General features: G+C 41.6%; 2 protein-coding genes and 1 pseudogene across 3 annotated transcripts; 1 reads left to right on the top strand and 2 right to left on the bottom strand.

Moving 5' to 3' along the window:
- Positions 1-1189: 1189 nt before the first annotated feature.
- Positions 1190-15601, bottom strand: LOC129724671 (mediator of RNA polymerase II transcription subunit 23). Of its 2 annotated transcripts, XM_055679751.1 has the most exons (10): positions 15425-15601; positions 15043-15360; positions 13527-14979; positions 13293-13467; positions 12741-13238; positions 12033-12660; positions 11820-11973; positions 11284-11728; positions 10709-11224; positions 1190-2476 (listed from the first exon to the last, which is right to left on the bottom strand). In XM_055679751.1, exons 1-9 carry the CDS (start codon positions 15467-15469, stop codon positions 10720-10722), a joined length of 4221 nt encoding a protein of 1406 aa, XP_055535726.1. In that variant the 5' UTR covers positions 15470-15601; the 3' UTR covers positions 1190-2476; positions 10709-10719. The 2 variants fall into 2 exon arrangements, with proteins under 2 accessions (XP_055535726.1, XP_055535725.1); XM_055679750.1 differs by lacking the exon at positions 1190-2476 and having other exon boundaries at positions 10614-11224.
- LOC129725418 (probable cytochrome P450 4ac2) lies at positions 2506-4390 on the bottom strand (annotated as a pseudogene).
- On the top strand, positions 8797-12217 carry LOC129724673 (probable cytochrome P450 4ac2). The gene is made up of 4 exons (XM_055679753.1): positions 8797-9397; positions 9461-9815; positions 9883-10334; positions 10389-12217. The coding sequence occupies exons 1-4, from the start codon at positions 8845-8847 to the stop codon at positions 10556-10558; spliced, it is 1530 nt and encodes a 509-aa protein (XP_055535728.1). The 5' UTR covers positions 8797-8844; the 3' UTR covers positions 10559-12217.
- Positions 15602-20156: the final 4555 nt, after the last annotated feature.

Here is a 20156-nt window from a genome sequence, read left to right as displayed (position 1 = left end):
ATTAACCTTTCAAAATTTTCAATCAAGGGACGGTTCAAGACCTCACATTTGATAAGAATACGAGAAGACAGGCTCCAGAAGCGGTTTTTCAATGGTAGTACTCCAGCTAAGACCTCCAAACTCATCGTATGGGTCGACTGCATGCAACCTAAGGCGATACGCAAACAACGATATTGTATTCGCTCCAGTTTGATCAAATGTGTGTTTGCTGCGGAGCGGAAGCAGAAACACCCGTATTCAATAACAGACAATATCGTTGTTTGGTAAAGCCTTATAAGGTCTCCTGGGTGGGCTCCCCACCAATGTAAGAGGGTATTGATGATTACAAATATTTTTAGAGCCAGAACAATTTGTTTAATCGATTTGTCGTCTTCGGCAAATTTGTAGACAATAATTTTGTCTTTCTGTATTATGGTGTGTATTATCACCGCGAAAAAAAATTCAAAGGGTTAGTCAAACATTGATGGTTATTAGGGTTTGCAATCCCGGGAACGATTTCCCGGGAATTGCCTTTTCCCGGGATTCCCGGATCCAGGGAATAGGAATATTGATTCCCGGGATCCCGGGATTCCCGAGCTCCTCGGAAAATTTTCCTTACAATATTGCAATAAAACTAAATATCGTATCAAAACACGAAACTTACGTCGTAGAAGTGTAAAGCAGCTTCATAGTGTGCATTATACCAAGCAAATATTTGCTTGAAACGACGGTCAATATTTGCTTGAGTGTAATATCAAATTATTTGCTTAATCTATTCGTCAAAAATATATGCTGTCTTATTCAGTAAACGATAAATTAAGAAATATTTTCTTCGTCTCATGTCTTTTTTTGCTAGTGAGTTTACTACTAAGCGGATAGTTGCTTGATTTTTTCTTTGATTATTGACAGAAAATTCTGAAACCTGTAAATTGATATAAAAAAAATTGAAACCCGTAAATCAATGCGACCAGAAATAAATAAATTAATAAAACTCAGTCAGTGTAACTTGGGTCGTGGCCGCGATTTCACATTAATTACGAAGGCATTCAAATGCTCTAAAATCTGGTTGCCGAACACTCAGCTTTTTCTTCAACAAACTAAAAGTATTGGACTCTTCAGTTTCTAATGAAATGTAGCAAGAGCTGGAATCGGTGATTTAGAAGTATTTTAGAAATCAGACACCAGCGGTGATTCAGCGATCTTAAGCAAAGTTTTACAGAAGGGAACTACATTATTTGGGCCTAACGAAAAACTGTCAATGGAACTGAGGCGATTGATAGACGATTGTTCATGAATTTCTGGAGTGAAGTTGAATAAATTTCGTTCTTCAAAGTTTAAAAAAGATCAAAAAATGGTCGAATAAAATGGTTACCCATTTTCTTGTGAAATTACACAATATCTTTAGTCTTTGATTTTAATAATTTTTGACATAAAGTTTGCATTAAAGGGTTGACCTTCACACGCACAGACGAAACTACCCATGCAATATCAATCATGGTAACCCAGTAGTCAGTAGAAAAAAGTTGACAGCTCTAACAGTCAAACTCTAACCAAGATGTCGAGAACAGTGTAGCTGCTCTGTTCAGATCGGGAAGCTGAAGAACAACAAAGCCACTGGCAAAGACGGACTGCCGAGCGAACTCTTTAAACGTGGGAGAGAGCCGCTAGCTAGAGCGCTGCAATGGGTCATTTCCAGGATTTGGAAGGAGGAACAACTGCCCGACGAATCGTCTGCCTCATCTACAAGAAGGGCGACAAGCTGGAGTGCCGCAACTACCGCGATATTTCGCTTATCAACACCGCTTACAAGATACTCTCACAGATCCTGTTCCGTCGTGCCCGTGCCACTACAGACCAGATCTTCTCAATCCGACAGATCAGAGTGCCTACATATGACATCTTCATCGACTTCACGGTGGCCTATGATCGAGAACAGCTATGGCAGATCATACATAACAACGGATTTCTGGATAAACTGACTCGATGGTTCCACCATGGTGCAAGTGATGTGCTACGTGCGTGTTTCGGGAATACTCTCAAGCTCCTTTGAATCGCGCAAAGGGTCAAGACAAGGTGATGAACTTTCTTGTTTTCTGTTAAACATCGTCCTTCAGGGGTGATCCGGAGGGCGAACATCGGCACGAGGGGAGCGATTTCCAAAAGAGAGCGAGAGGCTCCAAGAAGAATAACATCAGCCTCCAAGCTCAAATCTCTGTAGACGACGATGAGCTTGAGGTGGTCGACGAGTTCGTGTATTTTGGGTCACTGGTGACCGCCGACAATAACACCAGCGAAGAGATCCAGAGGCGCATCCAGACTGGATGCGTCTCTGCCTACTTTGAACTTCGGAAGACACTTCGATCGAGTCGCTCTTGGAGTTTTCTAACAGAAGATGCTGCGGACTATCTACGGTGAAGTACAGACGGACGACGGAGAATGACGACCGCGCATGAACTATGAGTTGCACCCGCTGCTTGGAGAGTATCCCATTGTACACCTGGCGAAAGTGAATAGTAGTATAATCGGCAAGTATATTTTTTTTATCTTTTATTGAGATAACTTTAGATATTTTTCAAACCACAGCATTACGATAAATCCTCAATATAAAGCTAAGTAGGTTATCGAACGAATTCTCAAAGAAGTAGAACATGTGAGAATTCCTCTTGTGGCGATGTATTAATTCTGAACAGTTCGACGCACAAATTTGACTGTGATGGGATCTCTGGCCCTTAGAACCATATCGCCAATAAACACGATGTCCTCTCGTTTGGTATCGGGTAGAATGCGGTACTCCCGTAGAACTGAGCATATGATTGCTTTCAATTCAAGCATTGCGAAGCGCTGACCTAAAATCAGTGGTTTTTGTAATTCCAGAGCTCGTAACGCTCTTTAGGATTTACCTATACAGTTTCTCGGCCCAGCACTGAACGGAATGTATGCGTACGGATTTCGTTTGACCACTTCCTCTGGCAGGAAACGATCCGGATCGAAACGTTCCGGGTCGGAAAATTGCCTGCTATCCCGGTGCAGATCGTAGATTTCGATGTTCATTATCGAACCCCTCGGAATGGTTTTACCATCGTAGTGAACATCCTCGGTGATTTCGCGCGATATGAAAGGAACCGGGGGATATATGCGAAGACATTCCTTGATGACTCGCTCCATGTATTTGAGGTTGCTATAATCGTGCAGTGTTAGCGGTTCGTTCGGTTCCGGTCGGTTTTTGAGAATAGCCGTCAATTCTTCATACACACGCTCTTGAACGTTTTCGTTTGTAGCTAATAGCAGAAATATAAAGACAAAGGCGCTGGCAGTAGTGTCGTGTCCTTCGAAAGTAAATGTGTTGACTTCCCTGTTTGAAATTAGTTTAAAAAAAAGGTTAGAAATAATAAAACTCATAGCTAATTAGATTTGGGTACTCTCTTATTCCATTGGCATCGATTTCGTTCTTAGCCTCCGCTAGCAGCAAACTATCCAGCATGGCATATCTCTGCTTGATATTAGTATATATATTTTCCTCAGATAGATCTTCAATGCTCTGAACATTAAGGTGAAATAAATCTCTTCGCTGTTTGATAATATTCTCGGTAAACTGATGTATAGGCTTTAGGACCTCATCAAATTGAGCTTGATACCCGAAAGCTTTGTAAATTTAGTCTTCGAACAGTAACGGATTCATTACCCGATCCTGAATTATCTTCCCGACCTTTCGAATGTTGTTTTTGTATATATCGGCCGTATCCGTGGAATCCAACTTTACACCCATGGCTGTCTCTGTGGGAGGGTGAAATATTATATTGGCCGATTTGATTACTATGCAGCCGGTCATCTACCTACCACAAATCGTGTTCAGCGTCACTTTTGTTGATAATGGCTGCAGCTCTGTAGCGGCACCATTATCAGCAGCTCTGCTCAACTGCGCATTCAGTTTTGCACACTCATCATGAAAAGTTTGTAAGAAACTTTGTAATATGTTGAAATGGAACGTAGGCGTTAGAATCCTTCTCCGGTGGTGCCATTTGCTTCCACTACTGTTGAGCAAGCCTTTGCCAATGAATGGGAAGATTAATTTATACAGTGGACTTTTACGAGTTAGCCTCGAACTGGATAACAGCATCTCGACCTCCTTATGGTGGATCGCTTGAATTATCAGAACACCTCGGATCAGGAAGCGGTAACTTTGTCCGTTGTGTTGTAGCGCCCATGATCTCGCTTTTTTGAATGCTTCCGTTTGACTTTTGAACAGCGCTACAAACACGTTCTGCACAACCGGATAAATCGGGTAGCCGGGAAATTGGCCAGCCGCTCGGTAGCTCGGCAGAGAACGCAGATAGAATTCGTACAACAGTAAGAGTAGAAGGAGAACCAGTAAAAGCCCGAGAGCGATTTCTGCGATGCTTTTGGGTTGATTGAAGATTTATGACTGAAAGCTGACTTGAGTGGTGATAGCAATATTATTCTTCTGATTATGCCGGCTGGTTTCGTTTTAGAAAGAGCGTTTCAAATACCATCAATCGGCACCAGCTACAATCACAGCAATATAAGTGTCAATAGAAAGTGTGAAAAAACAAGTCAAAAATGTCAAAAATAATAAATATAATATGAAAAAATGTGAAAAATGTCCAAAATATTAAAAATGTAAAATAATGTTTGCATTAAAAATTAGACTTTTTTTCGGACGATGACAAAGAAAAACCAAGACAGATAATTGAGTTTGATAAATTTCTCATTAATAAAAATCTACATCAACAGACAACAGATGTCCCAATTTGGGACTCCCGATGATGGTGAGTATCCTAAAATAAAAATCAGTCACGATCGCTTCAATAAAATACAAAATAATACAATTTTTTTTTATTCGTAAAAAAACACAGAAAAATTACGGCGGATTTTATCACGTTAAAATTTAAATCGAAGTCGACCGCCTTTCTGTTGAAGGTTCGCTGTCCAGCGACTATAGCGCTGTTTTGTGCGTAGTTAGTGCGTTGAAAGGGTATCCTCAGCATAACATTCAGCCGTACAACCCTAGGCCGTACATTCAGATTGATTGCCCTCATAATAGCAGGGCAATTGACAGCAAACAAAGTCCTTCACTCGTGGAGAGTCTCGAAGTGAGTCAGTCGGCATCGGCTCTCATAACTCGGTAAACGAAACTGGTTTTGCCAAGGTAGCCGAAGGAGAGCAAAGCGTAAGAAGTGGCGCTAAACCGATTCAATTCTTACCACCCCATTTCCGGAATATGGGTGCCAGACAATGGAACAATAAAATACCTTGAGGTAATACACGTTCGTCCTTTGCAATGCGGAAAATGAATCCCAAAGTACTGGATGCCTTATCTACTATGTAGAAACATGCCGTTTAGACGATAGTTAGCTATTCGCCGAGATCCTTTACATGGTCTACTCGTTGAATTTCGGTACCACAGAGCTTATAGTTGAAGGTGACAGGATGAAGAATTCGAGCGAAGGAAATTACGGAGCATTTCTCAGAATTAACAAACATACCGTTACAGGGTTGATATTTGTTGACACTCTTGAGTGAAAGTGAAAAAAAGCATCCATAAACGTTATTTTTCTACAATCCTTTCAGAGTTCTCCCTTCCCGCTATTTGCATGGAAGTGAACTGTCAAAACACCTCATTATATTTCATGCGATGAAAGCAAGACAACAAAATCAGTTTATCAGTTAACGAAGATTGTCAAGGCATCGGTCAGTGCCAGTGAAAAAATGTTTCGGTGAGGTTCATTTTGGTTGAGAGGACTGTTTGTTTTTCTTTTTCGCTTTGAAGTGAAGATCATTTGGTTGGATTTGTCGTCAAATTTTATTCCGTAACCGTGAACAATGCGCGCGATCTATTTCATCTGAGTATAACAGCCCGTTACTAGGACGAAAATCTAGTGTATCTGAAAGAGTGCTGCGATCATTGGAAGTGAAAATTGAAAATGATTGGCTATAATTTTCGAAGAATTTTGCTGGGGAAAATGACCTTTATCAGCACTGCCGTTAAGGTTGCACCTATTATGAAGGCGTCAAACTCTCGCTCTAGGCAAATTGTATCCACCTATGAACGGATTTTCATCTAAATTTTCAAATCGTCAGCGAAGGATAATCGAGGACATTTAAGTACGTAGTTAACAGCATTGAAGTACAACAAGAAAATCAACGGTCTCAAGTGGCTGCCTTGTGGAATTCCGGATGAGGCCAAATAAGCATTCGCTTGAAAAACATCGATTGTCTCAATCAGTTTCCTACCGACTAATACACAGCCGCTGATGCCGAGTCTTCCTAGTTTGGCAATCGTAATGGCGTGATTAATTTTGTTTGAGCGCGATCTGCCATGCTTTCGCAACATACGATCTAAGACACAAGAGACTTGAAGTTGTTGATCTACCCGAGACGAAACCGTGTTGATACTCGGGTATTGTTTGCAGTGTGACAACAAAGGAGTTAGAATAACAAGCTCAAACCATTTGAAGTAGCACAGAATTAAGACGATATTCCTCGATAGTTGTTCATATCCTTTCGGTCCCCTTTTTTGTGGACGGGAAATATATATGCAGTTTTCCATGCAGACAGAAATATCTCACTTAAAAGGGATAGGCCACACACAAACCAAAGGGGGGTTAGCAAATTCTCGATATGCGTTCGTTAAAAATTCAGATGATTTTCTATCCGGCCTGATTTTGTCAATGATTTCAAAATTGAAGCGGCTCGAGAGATCAATGTTGAGTCTCTAAAGCAGACAGTGTGTGCAGTTGGAAAAGCGAAAAATACGCGAACTGAAATTATGATACAGACTTGGAAAAATATACCGCATTCAGACGGAACTTGAACCCGCAATTTCCCTGTCTCCGGCATGGTGTTTTGACCAATTAAACTACTATGACGGTGGTGCTGTTCGTATCCACTGCCGACTATTCTATTGCTCGCCCCTATCAACTACACACACTGCGGTGAAGGCGTAATTTTTGTGTCTGAGCGGATTCTCATCACACGCAGAAGAATCAGCTGTCGCTGATAACTCCTAAAGACTCAGACTGGCTTTGCAGGTCATTCTCACAGGTAGACTTTTGGGTTCGCAATCATGCTCGATGTTATCCCACAAATCTTCTTTTACTTCTGTAGCCTTCAACATTCGTGTCACCGCGGCAAGTACTCCGCGGCCGCTCTTGTCGCTCAAGATCGTCGGTCGCCCGGAACCAGGCTTTATTTCGATGTTCTGATTACTGTTCAAAAGTTCTAAGATGTTGTAGATGCCGGAACGAGAGTTTCCGCCATCCACAATGCGCCGCACGATGTCCGGTTTCGACGCGGCGGCACTTCTGAACGGAGCTTACTCACCTTACCAGTCAGACGAGAGCCGTGAACTTGTCGCCATGTTGCTCGGTTTTGAACTGTGTTATGCCTGTTCCCCAGGCGTCTCATCACCCGCAAGTCTCCTTCGATTTGATCGAGCCATCGTGCACGCTGCGCCCTTTTATTTGGGGTGCCGGCAGGATTATTGAAGAGAAGTGATTTCACAGGGTTGTCATCCCTGGCTTTTGCTTATTTGGCCTCATCCGGAATTCCACAAGGCAGCCACTTGAGACCGTTGATCTTCTTGTTGTACTTCAATGATGTTAACTACGTACTTAAATGTCCTCGATTATCCTTCGCTGACGATTTGAAAATTTAGATGAAAATCCGTTCATTGATGGATACAATTTGCCTAGAGCGAGAGTTTGACGCCTTCATAATAGGTGCAACTTTAACGGTATGTTTGTTAATTCTGAGAAATGCTCCGTAATTTCCTTCGCTCGAATTCTTCATCCTGTCACCTCCGAAGCTCTGTGGTACCGAAATTCAACGAGTAGACCATGTAAAGGATCTCGGCGAATAGCTAACTATCGTCTAAACGGCATGTTTCTACATAGTAGATAAGGCATCCAGTACTTTGGGATTCATTTTCCGCATTGCAAAGGACGAACGTGTATTACCTCAAGGTATTTTATTGTTCCATTGTCTGGCACCCATATTCCGGAAATAGGGTGGTAAGAATTGAATCGGTTTAGCGCCACTTCTTACGCTTTGCTCTCCTTCGGCTACCTTGGCAAAACCAGTTTCGTTTACCGAGTTATGAGAGCCGATGCCGACTGACTCACTTCGAGACTCTCCACGAGTGAAGGACTCTGTTTGCTGTCAATTGCCCTGCTATTATGAGGGCAATCAATCTGAACGTACGGCCTAGGGTTGTACGGATGAATGTTATGCTGAGGATACCCTTTCAACGCACTAACTACGCACAAAACAGCGCTATAGTCGCTGGACAGCGAACCTTCAACAGAGTAGCGGCCGACTTCGATTTAAATTTTAACGTGATAAAATCCGCCGTAATTTTTCTGTGTTTTTTTACGAATAAAAAAAATTGTATTATTTTGTATTTTATCGAAGCGATCGTGACTGATTTTTATTTTAGGATACTCAACCATCATTGGGAGTCCCAAATTGGGACATCTGTTGTCTGTTGATGTAGATTTTTATTAATGAGAAATTTATCAAACTCAATTATCTGTCTTGGTTTTTCTTTGTCATCGTCCGAAAAAAAGTCTAATTTTTAATGCAAACATTATTTTACATTTTTAATATTTTGGACATTTTTCACATTTTTTCATATTATATTTATTATTTTTGACATTTTTGACTTGTTTTTTCACACTTTCTATTGACACTTATATTGCTGTGATTGTAGCTGGTGCCGATTGATGGTATTTGAAACGCTCTTTCTAAAACGAAACCAGCCGGCATAATCAGAAGAATAATATTGCTATCACCACTCAAGTCAGCTTTCAGTCATAAATCTTCAATCAACCCAAAAGCATCGCAGAAATGATCGCTCTCGGGCTTTTACTGGTTCTCCTTCTACTCTTATTGTTGTACGAATTTTATCTGCGTTCTCTGCCGAGCTACCGAGCGGCTGGCCAATTTCCCGGCTACCCGATTTATCCGGTTGTGCAGAACGTGTTTGTAGCGCTGTTCAAAAGTCAAACGGAAGCATTCAAAAAAGCGAGATCATGGGCGCTAGAACACAACGGACAAAGTTACCGCTTCCTGATCCGAGGTGTTCTGATAATTCAAGCGATCCACCATAAGGAGGTCGAGATGCTGTTATCCAGTTCGAGGCTAACTCGTAAAAGTCCACTGTATAAATTAACCTTCCCATTCATTGGCAAAGGCTTGCTCAACAGTAGTGGAAGCAAATGGCACCACCGGAGAAGGATTCTAACGCCTACGTTCCATTTCAACATATTACAAAGTTTCTTACAAACTTTTCATGATGAGTGTGCAAAACTGAATGCGCAGTTGAGCAGAGCTGCTGATAATGGTGCCGCTACAGAGCTGCAGCCATTATCAACAGAAGTGACGCTGAACACGATTTGTGGTAGGTAGATGACCGGCTGCATAGAAATCAAATCGGCCAATATAATATTTCACCCTCCCACAGAGACAGCCATGGGTGTAAAGTTGGATTCCACGGATACGGCCGATATATACAAAAACAACATTCGAAAGGTCGGGAAGATAATTCAGGATCGGGTAATGAATCCGTTACTGTTCGAAGACTCAATTTACAAAGCTTTCGGGTATCAAGCTCAATTTGATGAGGTCCTAAAGCCTATACATCAGTTTACCGAGAATATTATCAAACAGCGAAGAGATTTATTTCACTTTAATGTTCAGAGCATTGAAGATCTATCTGAGGAAAATATATATACTAATATCAAGCAGAGATATGCCATGCTGGATAGTTTGCTGCTAGCGGAGGCTAAGAACGAAATCGATGCCAATGGAATAAGAGAGTACCCAAATCTAATTAGCTATGAGTTTTAATATTTCTAACCTTTTTTTTAAACTAATTTCAAACAGGGAAGTCAACACATTTACTTTCGAAGGACACGACACTACTGCCAGTGCCTTTGTCTTTATATTTCTGCTATTAGCTACAAACGAAAACGTTCAAGAGCGTGTGTATGAAGAATTGACGGCTATTCTCAAAAACCGACCGGAACCGAACGAACCGCTAACACTGCACGATTATAGCAACCTCAAATACATGGAGCGAGTCATCAAGGAATGTCTTCGCATATATCCCCCGGTTCCTTTCATATCGCGCGAAATCACCGAGGATGTTCACTACGATGGTAAAACCATTCCGAGGGGTTCGATAATGAACATCGAAATCTACGATCTGCACCGGGATAGCAGCCAATTTCCCGACCCGGAACGTTTCGATCCGGATCGTTTCCTGCCAGAGGAAGTGGTCAAACGAAATCCGTACGCATACATTCCGTTCAGTGCTGGGCCGAGAAACTGTATAGGTAAATCCTAAAGAGCGTTACGAGCTCTGGAATTACAAAATCCACTGATTTTAGGTCAGCGCTTCGCAATGCTTGAATTGAAAGCAATCATATGCTCAGTTCTACGGGAGTACCGCATTCTACCCGTTACCAAACGAGAGGACATCGTGTTTATTGGCGATATGGTTCTAAGGGCCAGAGATCCCATCACAGTCAAAATTGTGCGTCGAACTGTTCAGAATTAATACATCGCCACAAGAGGAATTCTCACATGTTCTACTTCTTCGAGAGTTCGTTCGATAACCTACTTAGCTTTATATTGAGGATTTATCGTAATGCTGTGGTTTGAAAAATATCTAAGGTTATCTCAATAAAAGATAAAAAAATATACTTGCCGATTATACTACTATTTTTGCTGCTGCTGCTGCTGGATGTTTCCTACTGGCTGTGCGTTACCACTGTTATGTTGTCCTGGTTGCCCAGCAGTCGGACCAACTGCGGCCGACTGAGTGTGGCCTGTCTGCCCGACACTAGCCTGAGTACCAGAATCGGTGCTCTGCTGATCGACACCAATTTCATCGACGTTCAGACGGGTGATGAAACGTAATCGCATTTGCAGCACCGGGCGTAACCGACGGATTATCGTTTCCAGCTCCGATTTCATGAGATCACCAACAAACATGTACTTGATGTGGTAAAGCAGATCGCAAATCGGATCCATATACTTCAGAGGAACTGACGATTGAGCCTTGTCCACCTGCTCGAGTAGTTCGTATAGAACCAAAGTGATGTCTGAGACAGCTCGCGGTCGCTCGGTGCTCAACCGATTCAGAAAAGGACCCACAACATGACAAAGGTATATGAGTTGATACTCAGTTTTGATTATGGGTTTAAACTTTTCCTTAATGTAGCTGAAATTAAGAAATGATTGTTAATTGCAATATTCTTCACTCTAACCGCAACAACTCACTCAGTGACAGTGGAAATTTGCCCAATTCCGCTGTGATGTAAAATACTTTGCGCGATCGCCAGTATAACCACGTAGCTTCTTTCTAGCATCGCTTCTGTAACAATTTTAAAGTTGAACAAATCGAACGGACTCTGTCGGTAGGTCCACTCCGTGAGCTGACTGGAGCTAATAACATCTCTCAGTCGTTCGTAGATTACACTCCAGTAGGACTCCGGCAGGGCAGCCATTATCAATCCGATCGTATTGATCCAATTGTGTACGCTTTGGTACGGTATGACCGGGTAACCCTTCACCACGACGTCGATGAGACAGTTCGCTACGGTTTGTGGTACCACCGGGAGACCGAGCAGTTCGACACAGCTCACGTACAACGCGTGAGCCGGTGGGTTTGGAAATTCGTTGAAGCGCCAATCGGTTCCCGAGAATACGTTACTGCCATCAATTGCTGAAGAGAAGCGAATCTTGTCAAGGAAATTTACTGATTGAGGAATCTAAATAAAAAAAAGAAGACGAATGATCTTTTTTTAAAAGGATACTGTCCTGCATGCGGCGGACCAAATGAATGTAATAGGTTAGCTCCGGTATCCATGTGATGGTTTCGTCCTTCTTAAGCATATACGATTGATACTGCTCCGTTAGGGCCCAATTATCTGGGCGCACATCTTTAAGTGAACCGATTACGGTACCGACCTACGAACAAAAAGTGATAACGCTATAAGAGACAACACAGTACGGTACGAAACATTTACCAATCGTTTTTTGAGCTGCGGTCTGTCGCGCAACCTTCTCTCGTAGTAATGTAACGTATTGTACAGATACGTTATTGGTCTATCGTGAAACTTGTACAGTGACCCCAGGTGGTCCAGTAAAACGTCCAGCGTCTTGCTCATAGTTGGAGGTACCTCCAAATACCGATGAATGGTGATATCCAAAACGGGAAGGAAACGCAAGCAAACGTTTCCGAAATAAACCGGCAAAGACGGGTTCGAAACGGACTCATCGGGTGCAAACTTTTCCGGAAATTTCTGGTGGAACGCCAGATGGCGCTCGTGCCAGTTGTTCTGCTTCCAATGTTCCGGCGAGTTGATGCTAACGAACTCCTGGAGGCGACTTCTAAACTCCGATGTTTTCAGCAGCAGCAGTTGGATGATACAGAAGCTCACCTGAGCTTCATTTCCGTCGAGAGTTCGCAGCGTCAAACACAGCACCAACCGGTCAATCGTGATGATGTTGTACTTCCAGATCATATCGTTGATTGTGTCGACGCATTTATTAACGTGGGCGCTTGCCCCGGCGTTTGAAACCTCAAAAACGAGGTAATCGCATAGCTTACGCAGATGGGCGGACAGGGCGCGAGCTCCAATGCGTTCCAGGATTCTATTATTGTTTAGAATTAAAGAAAATACAAAAGTTATTGTTAGTAGTGAAATAAATGATTTTTTTCCGAGGAAACTTACTTGTAAGCCACCGGACTGATCGTATCCATCTCGACGATCATCTTAAACAGCAAGCACAAAAACAGCGGAGGCGTACCGGCCGTCCCGAAGTGGCCAATTATATCGTTCTCGTTGGACATCGACGCCCAGTTACGGTACTCCTCGTCGACTGACTTTTTCAGCAGCTGTTTGTTCTCCTTCGGAATGCTGTGCTGTACGAAGAAATCATTCAGCACCGATGGGAAGCAAGAAAGTGTATGCTGCGACCAAGAGTGGGGAGTGTTTTGCAAAATACTAGCTAGAAGATCCTTACACCAAGTGCTCGATTGAGGATCATTACCGGTGCCAGTGATTTGCATGGAACGGGCCAGTGTTAGAATGAGAGCCCGATTAAGTTCTTCACTTTCGGCCGAAACTATGTTGCCAGGTGTTTTCGGTTCGTTAACGTAACGCGATAGTTGCGCTTGAACTTCAACCGAGCCCAAACCGGTGATGAGACGAAGTGCGGTTGATTCAACACTGAAAATCGTTAAATGAAGCGTGTGTTTAGAGACATAAATAAACGAAACTTACCAGGAGTGCAGCTGCATCTGGTTTGTGTGCGGTACAGAAGCCAACGAATGCAGATGAGAGAGTAATTGTACGCGATAGTGTGGTTGGATGTGATGCATTCTGTAGGAAAACATTTCCAGTAACGTGTATAGTATACCCCAAGCGTGGTATTTAAATACTTGAGGAAGTAGCTGACCTAAAAAAGTTCAAAACACAGAATTACAATATCAAATGCACCCAAGTAATATAACTTACTTAAAAACCCTTTAATTCCCAGCGATTCAATCTCCGTGTACACGAGCAATCGAGAATAGGTTTCCACCAGAGCCGGTGCCATATTGTTCGCATTCGGAATTGTACTCTTGTTCTGTGCCTGTTTGATCATATGGGTAACAATGCTGTGAATCAGCGACATTTTGCTGTGGATAGTTAAACTGTCCAGAACACACATCGAAAGCGGTACTGTCGGCAATTGCTGCCCTGCACTGGTTCCGGCACTTGTTCCTCCGGCTCCGGATTGATTCTTCGGATTGCCCAGAATGGTCTCAATCAAGGCTGCCATTGGACGGGAAAAAAGTTCCTGATTTGTCGAATAGGCATTACACAGCAAAGCAATCCGATAGTCAGAACCCATGCAAAGTGTAGCGTTGTTGTTTGGCATGACCAAATGCTGAAGAAATTCGTGATGCAACTTCAAAGCCGTTGGGATCGGTCGGTTTATATTGTAATGCTCTGACTGGGCTCGCTTTAGCAGATGAATCCAAATGCATGTCGGTGCCATTTGATGGGTGCAGTACGGTCTGTTATAATCTGGCACCGGTAATGGTTCCTTTTCTGGATACAAAATATCGTATAACTTCAAAATGGGCAGAAAATTAGAAATAGAGTTCCGCTGAATACTGCCAGAAATATACTGCAACAGAACCCACATCAAGTGATCCCGTCCACGGCGCAAATTTCTCACAGAGAGCTTATCGTGAAGAGAATTCACGATGTTCTGGAAGGTAGCAAACTGGAACAGCACAAAATAGATCAACTGAGAGCTCAGATGCAGCCACACCCACTGCGTATGACTCGAAATCATGTCATCTCCGTCCACTGGATGAACTGGTTCTTTTTCCGAGCATTCCATTGCGCAAATCACTAACCAAACGAGTTGATCTTCCAGTGCAACACATTTCTGCTTGTGTTGCTTCTGGAGGTTCAGCATCGAGCAGACCATATCGCGCGAATACGGTTGCTCCAGAACAAATCCAAGCAATTTCGTCTGCGGCTGCAATAATTCTGGTTCGTAAGGCAGATTACCTCGCAGCGCTAATTTGAGTGTGTTTGGATCCAGTTTCCAAGGATTTATCAAGTTGTCTGCATAGGAGGAATGTTCCACTATCGGTAGCATTGATGAGTGACCGATGATAGTTAGCATTTGAGCTACGATGATAAACTCTTCGATGAAGTTGGCAATCAGATTGGCGATACGCCAGTGAGTCTCCTGGAAATCCGGCTTTTGAATTTCATTAATGATAAAGTACGCAGGCAGCAAACAAGCATTCCGATTGAAAATATGCTCAATAACCTCAGTCAGCTCCAGCATTTGAGGCAGAATACTGGCACCAATGGCCGATGGAAAGGAGAGAGCCTTTTCCTTACAACACTTCATAATCTCTCGGACCCCCTTGTAATCGACGCCACCAATTGTTTTACGAACAACCTATACATAATTTGATAAGTAATTAATACATTATACAATTAATTTAAGTTACACATTTTCTACCTGAAAACACTCAATCCAGAAGCTTTGATTTTGGTAGACTAACTTTTCCGAACTCATAATCTGTTCGCAAAGTAGCCGCGCCGGGATGATGTTAAGCCCTACAATTTTGTTCAGCACCTGCATATGTTTGTGTACCTTATTTCGGTGCGGAATAACCGCGACATAATTCAAATACTGCCTAAGCGAAGACTCCTTCAGCTCTTGCGGCATTGCCGCAAATGCCGTAGCGAACTTTTTATACCCATCTTCCGCAATTTTCTGCAGCTCCAGCTCATCCACCATAGGGCCTTCGTAGTCAAAATCATTATTTTTTTCGCCCTATCCCGGCAAACAAAATGTAATTGTTTAATAGCATTTAATGTTAGTGTTTTGTTTAGCTTACCAAAATTTCCTCGATCAGTTTGATAATCTGTGTATCCGAACTCATGTTTTTGCACTGGATTGTTTGATAATATGCACAGAATCACTGGAATTTTGAATTTAACCGGATTAGTTTGAGAAAATACGAAGCATTTTTTTTTTTAAACAAATGCCGCTATTCAGTATTTACAAAACAGTACAAGATGTCAAACCCCACACGTGTAAGAAACGAAAAGGTGAGGAGCAACGTGTTACTAGCGTTACTATCGTTATAAGCGAAGCGAGAATATCTGCTGGAGGGCCAGAATAGAAAGTCTATAGGGCAAATCGTACACGGTTGATTGCTAAATACCTCTTAATGGAAATAGTAAATGAATAATGGTTGATAAAGAATCAAACTAATTAAATTGCCTTTTCCGAACTAAAACTTTCAAAATTCTACGCATCGGAACAATGTGTAAAACGTGTAAACAATGCAGAAAATGTTCCTGTCGTTGAAAAAAAGGATCCCAATCTATCTCAAGCGTGCACACCTCATATCAACAACTAACTCAAATTTGCCTCAAACTTTAGGAAATTATTCATGAAAGGACACTTTGCAAAAATCCTAACTTTGATGCCAATTGGATTACCCCTCACTCCGTGGGACCCATCCTTTTCTTGATCAAAGTACCATTTTTCGTCAGGAACCTTAATATTCCTTTAACTAAAGCAATAAATTCAAAATGTCTAGAAATAAAATAATACTTTATTTTTCAAAGGAAATCAGTCAATGAATCAGGAAACATCAATTTCGAACGGCAGTGATACCAGTCATGTTCTTTTTGCACTTAAAAAATAAATTGCAACTCTGTATCTGATGTAGGAATAATTAAGAGGTGAGTGCTTACATTGGGTAACAGTCTATTTCTAGAGAAAATTTCACCAATAAAAAAATTTTTATTTGCAAATTTTAAGTTGATAAAAAACTGCTTTTTATGGATATCGATTGGCAACATTTTTTAGGAGAGAGAGCTTCTCAGCTAAAAAAATTCTATGTCCCGAAAAGTCGATTTATTCAAAGTTTTAATTTGATTTAACACCAGATCTCGACATTCTATGCATTTCTGAGACATTCGAATAGAAAAAAAATCGACATCGAACATTTCAGTCGAAAAAGTGAAACTTTGACCTCTTTTAAGCACCAATTTCCTAAATCCGGTTGAGCTGAGTATGGCGACTTTTTCGAGAAGACAAGTGTCGTAAAAATGTCTTAAATGTTCATGCCATTAAATTAAAACAGAATAACATTTCTTCTCTGGTTCTTATTTATTACCAGGGTAGAAGAGTAGTATAGCTACTCACCCAGATTTTTACCAAACGGCTTTTGAAGTGTCCAGAGTAGGGATGTAACGGATGCGAAACATCCGCATGAAAATTGACAACCGCATCAACATCTGCATCCGTAATCACATATCCGCATCCGCATTCGCATCCGCATCATACCATGCGGATATTGAAAAAAACTATCGCTTCATACAATATTGCAGAAAAATTTTCCTTGGTGTATTTATTGCTCGCCCAAATAACTTTTGCACTGGGGAGGGGCATGGTTATGTGAAAAAAGCAAAATATAACACAAGGGATGTTACGGATATCCGCATCCGCATGAAAATTTACATCCGCATCAACATCTGCATCCGTAATCACATTTCCGCATCCGCATCTGCAGATGTCTGAAAAATCACATCCGTAACATCCCTGGTCCAGATCTTTTACTCCATGCTCCAAATTACTGAAGTGTGTGCTCCAAAATACTGAAGTCCAACGGATTCAAATCGGGAGAGGATGCGGGTCATTTTGAGGTATTATTAAATACAACAAATTTTTGTTACGCCACTTCTGAACAACCAATGCCTTATGCGTAGGCTGACAAGACGTACCGTTTTGAACGACACTGTACCGTTTTTTCGACTTTTTTTAACTGTATGTTTGCTATTTTATACCGTGTTTTGGACACTCCGAAAAACATTGTTTAATACCATTTGCATTACAGAAATGGACAAAATTACTGATTTTTCATGGTTTTATCACCATACGCGCTGACGTAACTACCCATGCAGCATCAAGCATAGTAACCCATGGGTCATTAGAAAAAAATTGACAGCTCTTTCCTGCCGTTCCAAGCATAGTTGTCCCAGTTCTTGGACTATGGTTCCAGTGGAATGAAAGACCTAGTTTAATTTTAAAACAAGAAAAAAAAAAGTTTATTGAACGAGATGTTTACACCACGAGTTCTCTCTTACGAATGATGAAATATCAATAATGGCGGTCGTGCACATACACAGCAGAAGGCTAAAGTATGTCACTACACTCACCATATCAGGTAACAAGGTACATATACTATGTACACTAGGGTGGGGAATCGTTATAGGGGTCATTCACAAATTACGTAAGGGTTTTGGGGGGGAAGGGGGGGTATCTAAAATTCTTACGAATGCTTACGAAGGGGGACTCAAGAGAATCTTACGTAAGATTGAAAAATTTTAAAAAACTAAAAAATTAACAAAACTAAAAAAAAATAAAATTTGGTAAATTATTTCTCGCTGGGATTCTAACAGCTGAACCTTGACAAAGCAGTGAATTCACTATCGCTGAATAATTATGTACTTTACCTCATTTCTTCTCGATTTCAAATTTTATTTACTTTAACACAGGGGCGTCTCGTCCATAGGTGCAACCTGTGCATTGAACACGGGGACGCCAGACAAGAAATTAATTTCAAATCCAAATTTATATTTATATCTTTTTTTCAGTGTTATTTTTAAAAAGTAACAAAAAGGAGTAACTTGCGTTTTTTCGCGGACATGATTATGATTACTTCCCCAAACTGTGATTTTCTGAATTTATAATTGAACAGGTGGGTTCAAAAGTCACGAGTCGCCCCTGCTTTAACATGATATTAACTGAATTAACTTGTTTTGTTTTTATCCTCTACGAATACGCTTCATGTAAAACACATGTTTCATCTTCGAAAATATTTTTTCCTTGAAGAAAAAATCTTACGTAAGATTCATGGGGGGGAGGAGGGTAATGCAAAATCTTACTAAGCCTTATTATGGGGGGAGGGGGGGTCGAAAATTTCGAAAAAAGTCCTTACATAATTTATGAATGACGCCATATGGAAAAATCGAAACTTGATAGCAGAAAGCCAGGACCAGGTTTTTTATTCTATTTGGAGCTCCAAACAATCCTAAATTTATCGGAAGTTAATTGGTTTTGTTTCCGCTTGGCGCATTGCATTTCAAATTTATATGGAGATTTGTATGGAAAAACAAACTTTTATGCATTTTCCATTCTAAAGAGCTCAAAATGGCTCAAACCATAGGTTTCATAACTTTAAATGGTAGGTTTTTTGATGCCTAACAACTTGGCCGGAGACACTAAAGAGCTAAGGTGTGCCAAAAAAATACTAGAGCTGTTCAAAGTTGAGTATGTCGAAATTTATGTTGCAAATCATTTTTTCTGCCAACACTGCCAGTGTACCGGCGTTAGTCAGATTTCTATCAGAAGTAACCTCTGAAACACGTTGTAGATTCTTTCTACGCCTAGAATATTGACCTAAATTTGTTTGCATGATCCAGCTGATTGAAAAAACTCTTAACGACAGGTTACTTCTGATGGGAATCCTACTGACGCCGGTACATTGGTAATGTTGGCAGAAAACAAGATTTTCTGCTTTTAAATCGACATACTCAACTTTGAACAGCTATAGCTCTTTTTAGGGATATTCTAGCTCTTCAGTGTCCTCTGCAAAGTTGTAAGGCATCTAAAATACTATACTTTAACATAATGTAGTGCATTATAAGAGCATTATTGAGCTCTCTAGAAAGGTAAATGCAAAAAAGTAGGTTTGCTCATATAAATTTTCATACAAATTTGAAATGCAATGCGCCAAGCGGAGACAAAACCAATCGGCTTTAGGTAAGTTTAGGGTTGTTTGGGGCCCCAAAAGGAACCAAAAAAAAACTTGTTTCTGGAAAATCGATCACTTTTCCCCACCCTAATGCACACAGGGTGGCAAGATCGTTGTTATATCTACACCAGTGTGCATAAGGTTTGTGTAGAACATGGGACTACTATGATTGGAACGGCAGTTTCCATCGAACTCTAACTGTGATGTAGAAAACAGTGAAGCTTTTCCGTTTAGAAGTGTGCATGTCCAAAGAACGGTACCCCGCCGCGTCGACAACGGACATCGTGCGGCACTTTGCAGACGCCGGATACGCCCGTTCCGGCAACTACAACATCTTGGCACTATTGGGCAACAATCAGAGCATCGAAAGAAAACCCGGTTCCGGACGGATTACGACCCTGAAGGACAAGAAGCTCCAAAGGATGCCAAAGAGGAAGACCGAGTGAAAAGTGGCTACATCGCTGCGTGCGCTTGCCCGGAAGATCGGTGCAACCGGCCAAATTTTGAAAAACCACCTAGCGAACATTGACATAAATTGAAGAAAGCGGCAGTCCCGTCCCAAGCTGCTGGCAATAACGCAGCGGTTGCGGCTGGTTAAGTCAATTTTTCCGGCGAATGGCAACGTGACGACGGTAATGGACGACGAAACCCATCTCACCCTGGATGGCAACGACTGGCAGGGCAATTCGTATTTTACTTCTCCCACGAAGGGTGTGGGAAGTTCATTTCACACACCAATTTTCCCAAGAAGGTGCTGCCGTGAATCTCCCGTGCCCTGCACAGAATAAAAATATCACCT

The sequence above is a fragment of the Wyeomyia smithii genome, chromosome 2 (genome assembly GCF_029784165.1).
Source record: "Wyeomyia smithii strain HCP4-BCI-WySm-NY-G18 chromosome 2, ASM2978416v1, whole genome shotgun sequence".
Taxonomy (NCBI): domain Eukaryota; kingdom Metazoa; phylum Arthropoda; class Insecta; order Diptera; family Culicidae; genus Wyeomyia; species Wyeomyia smithii.
This window is presented reverse-complemented; position numbering and strand designations above follow the sequence as displayed.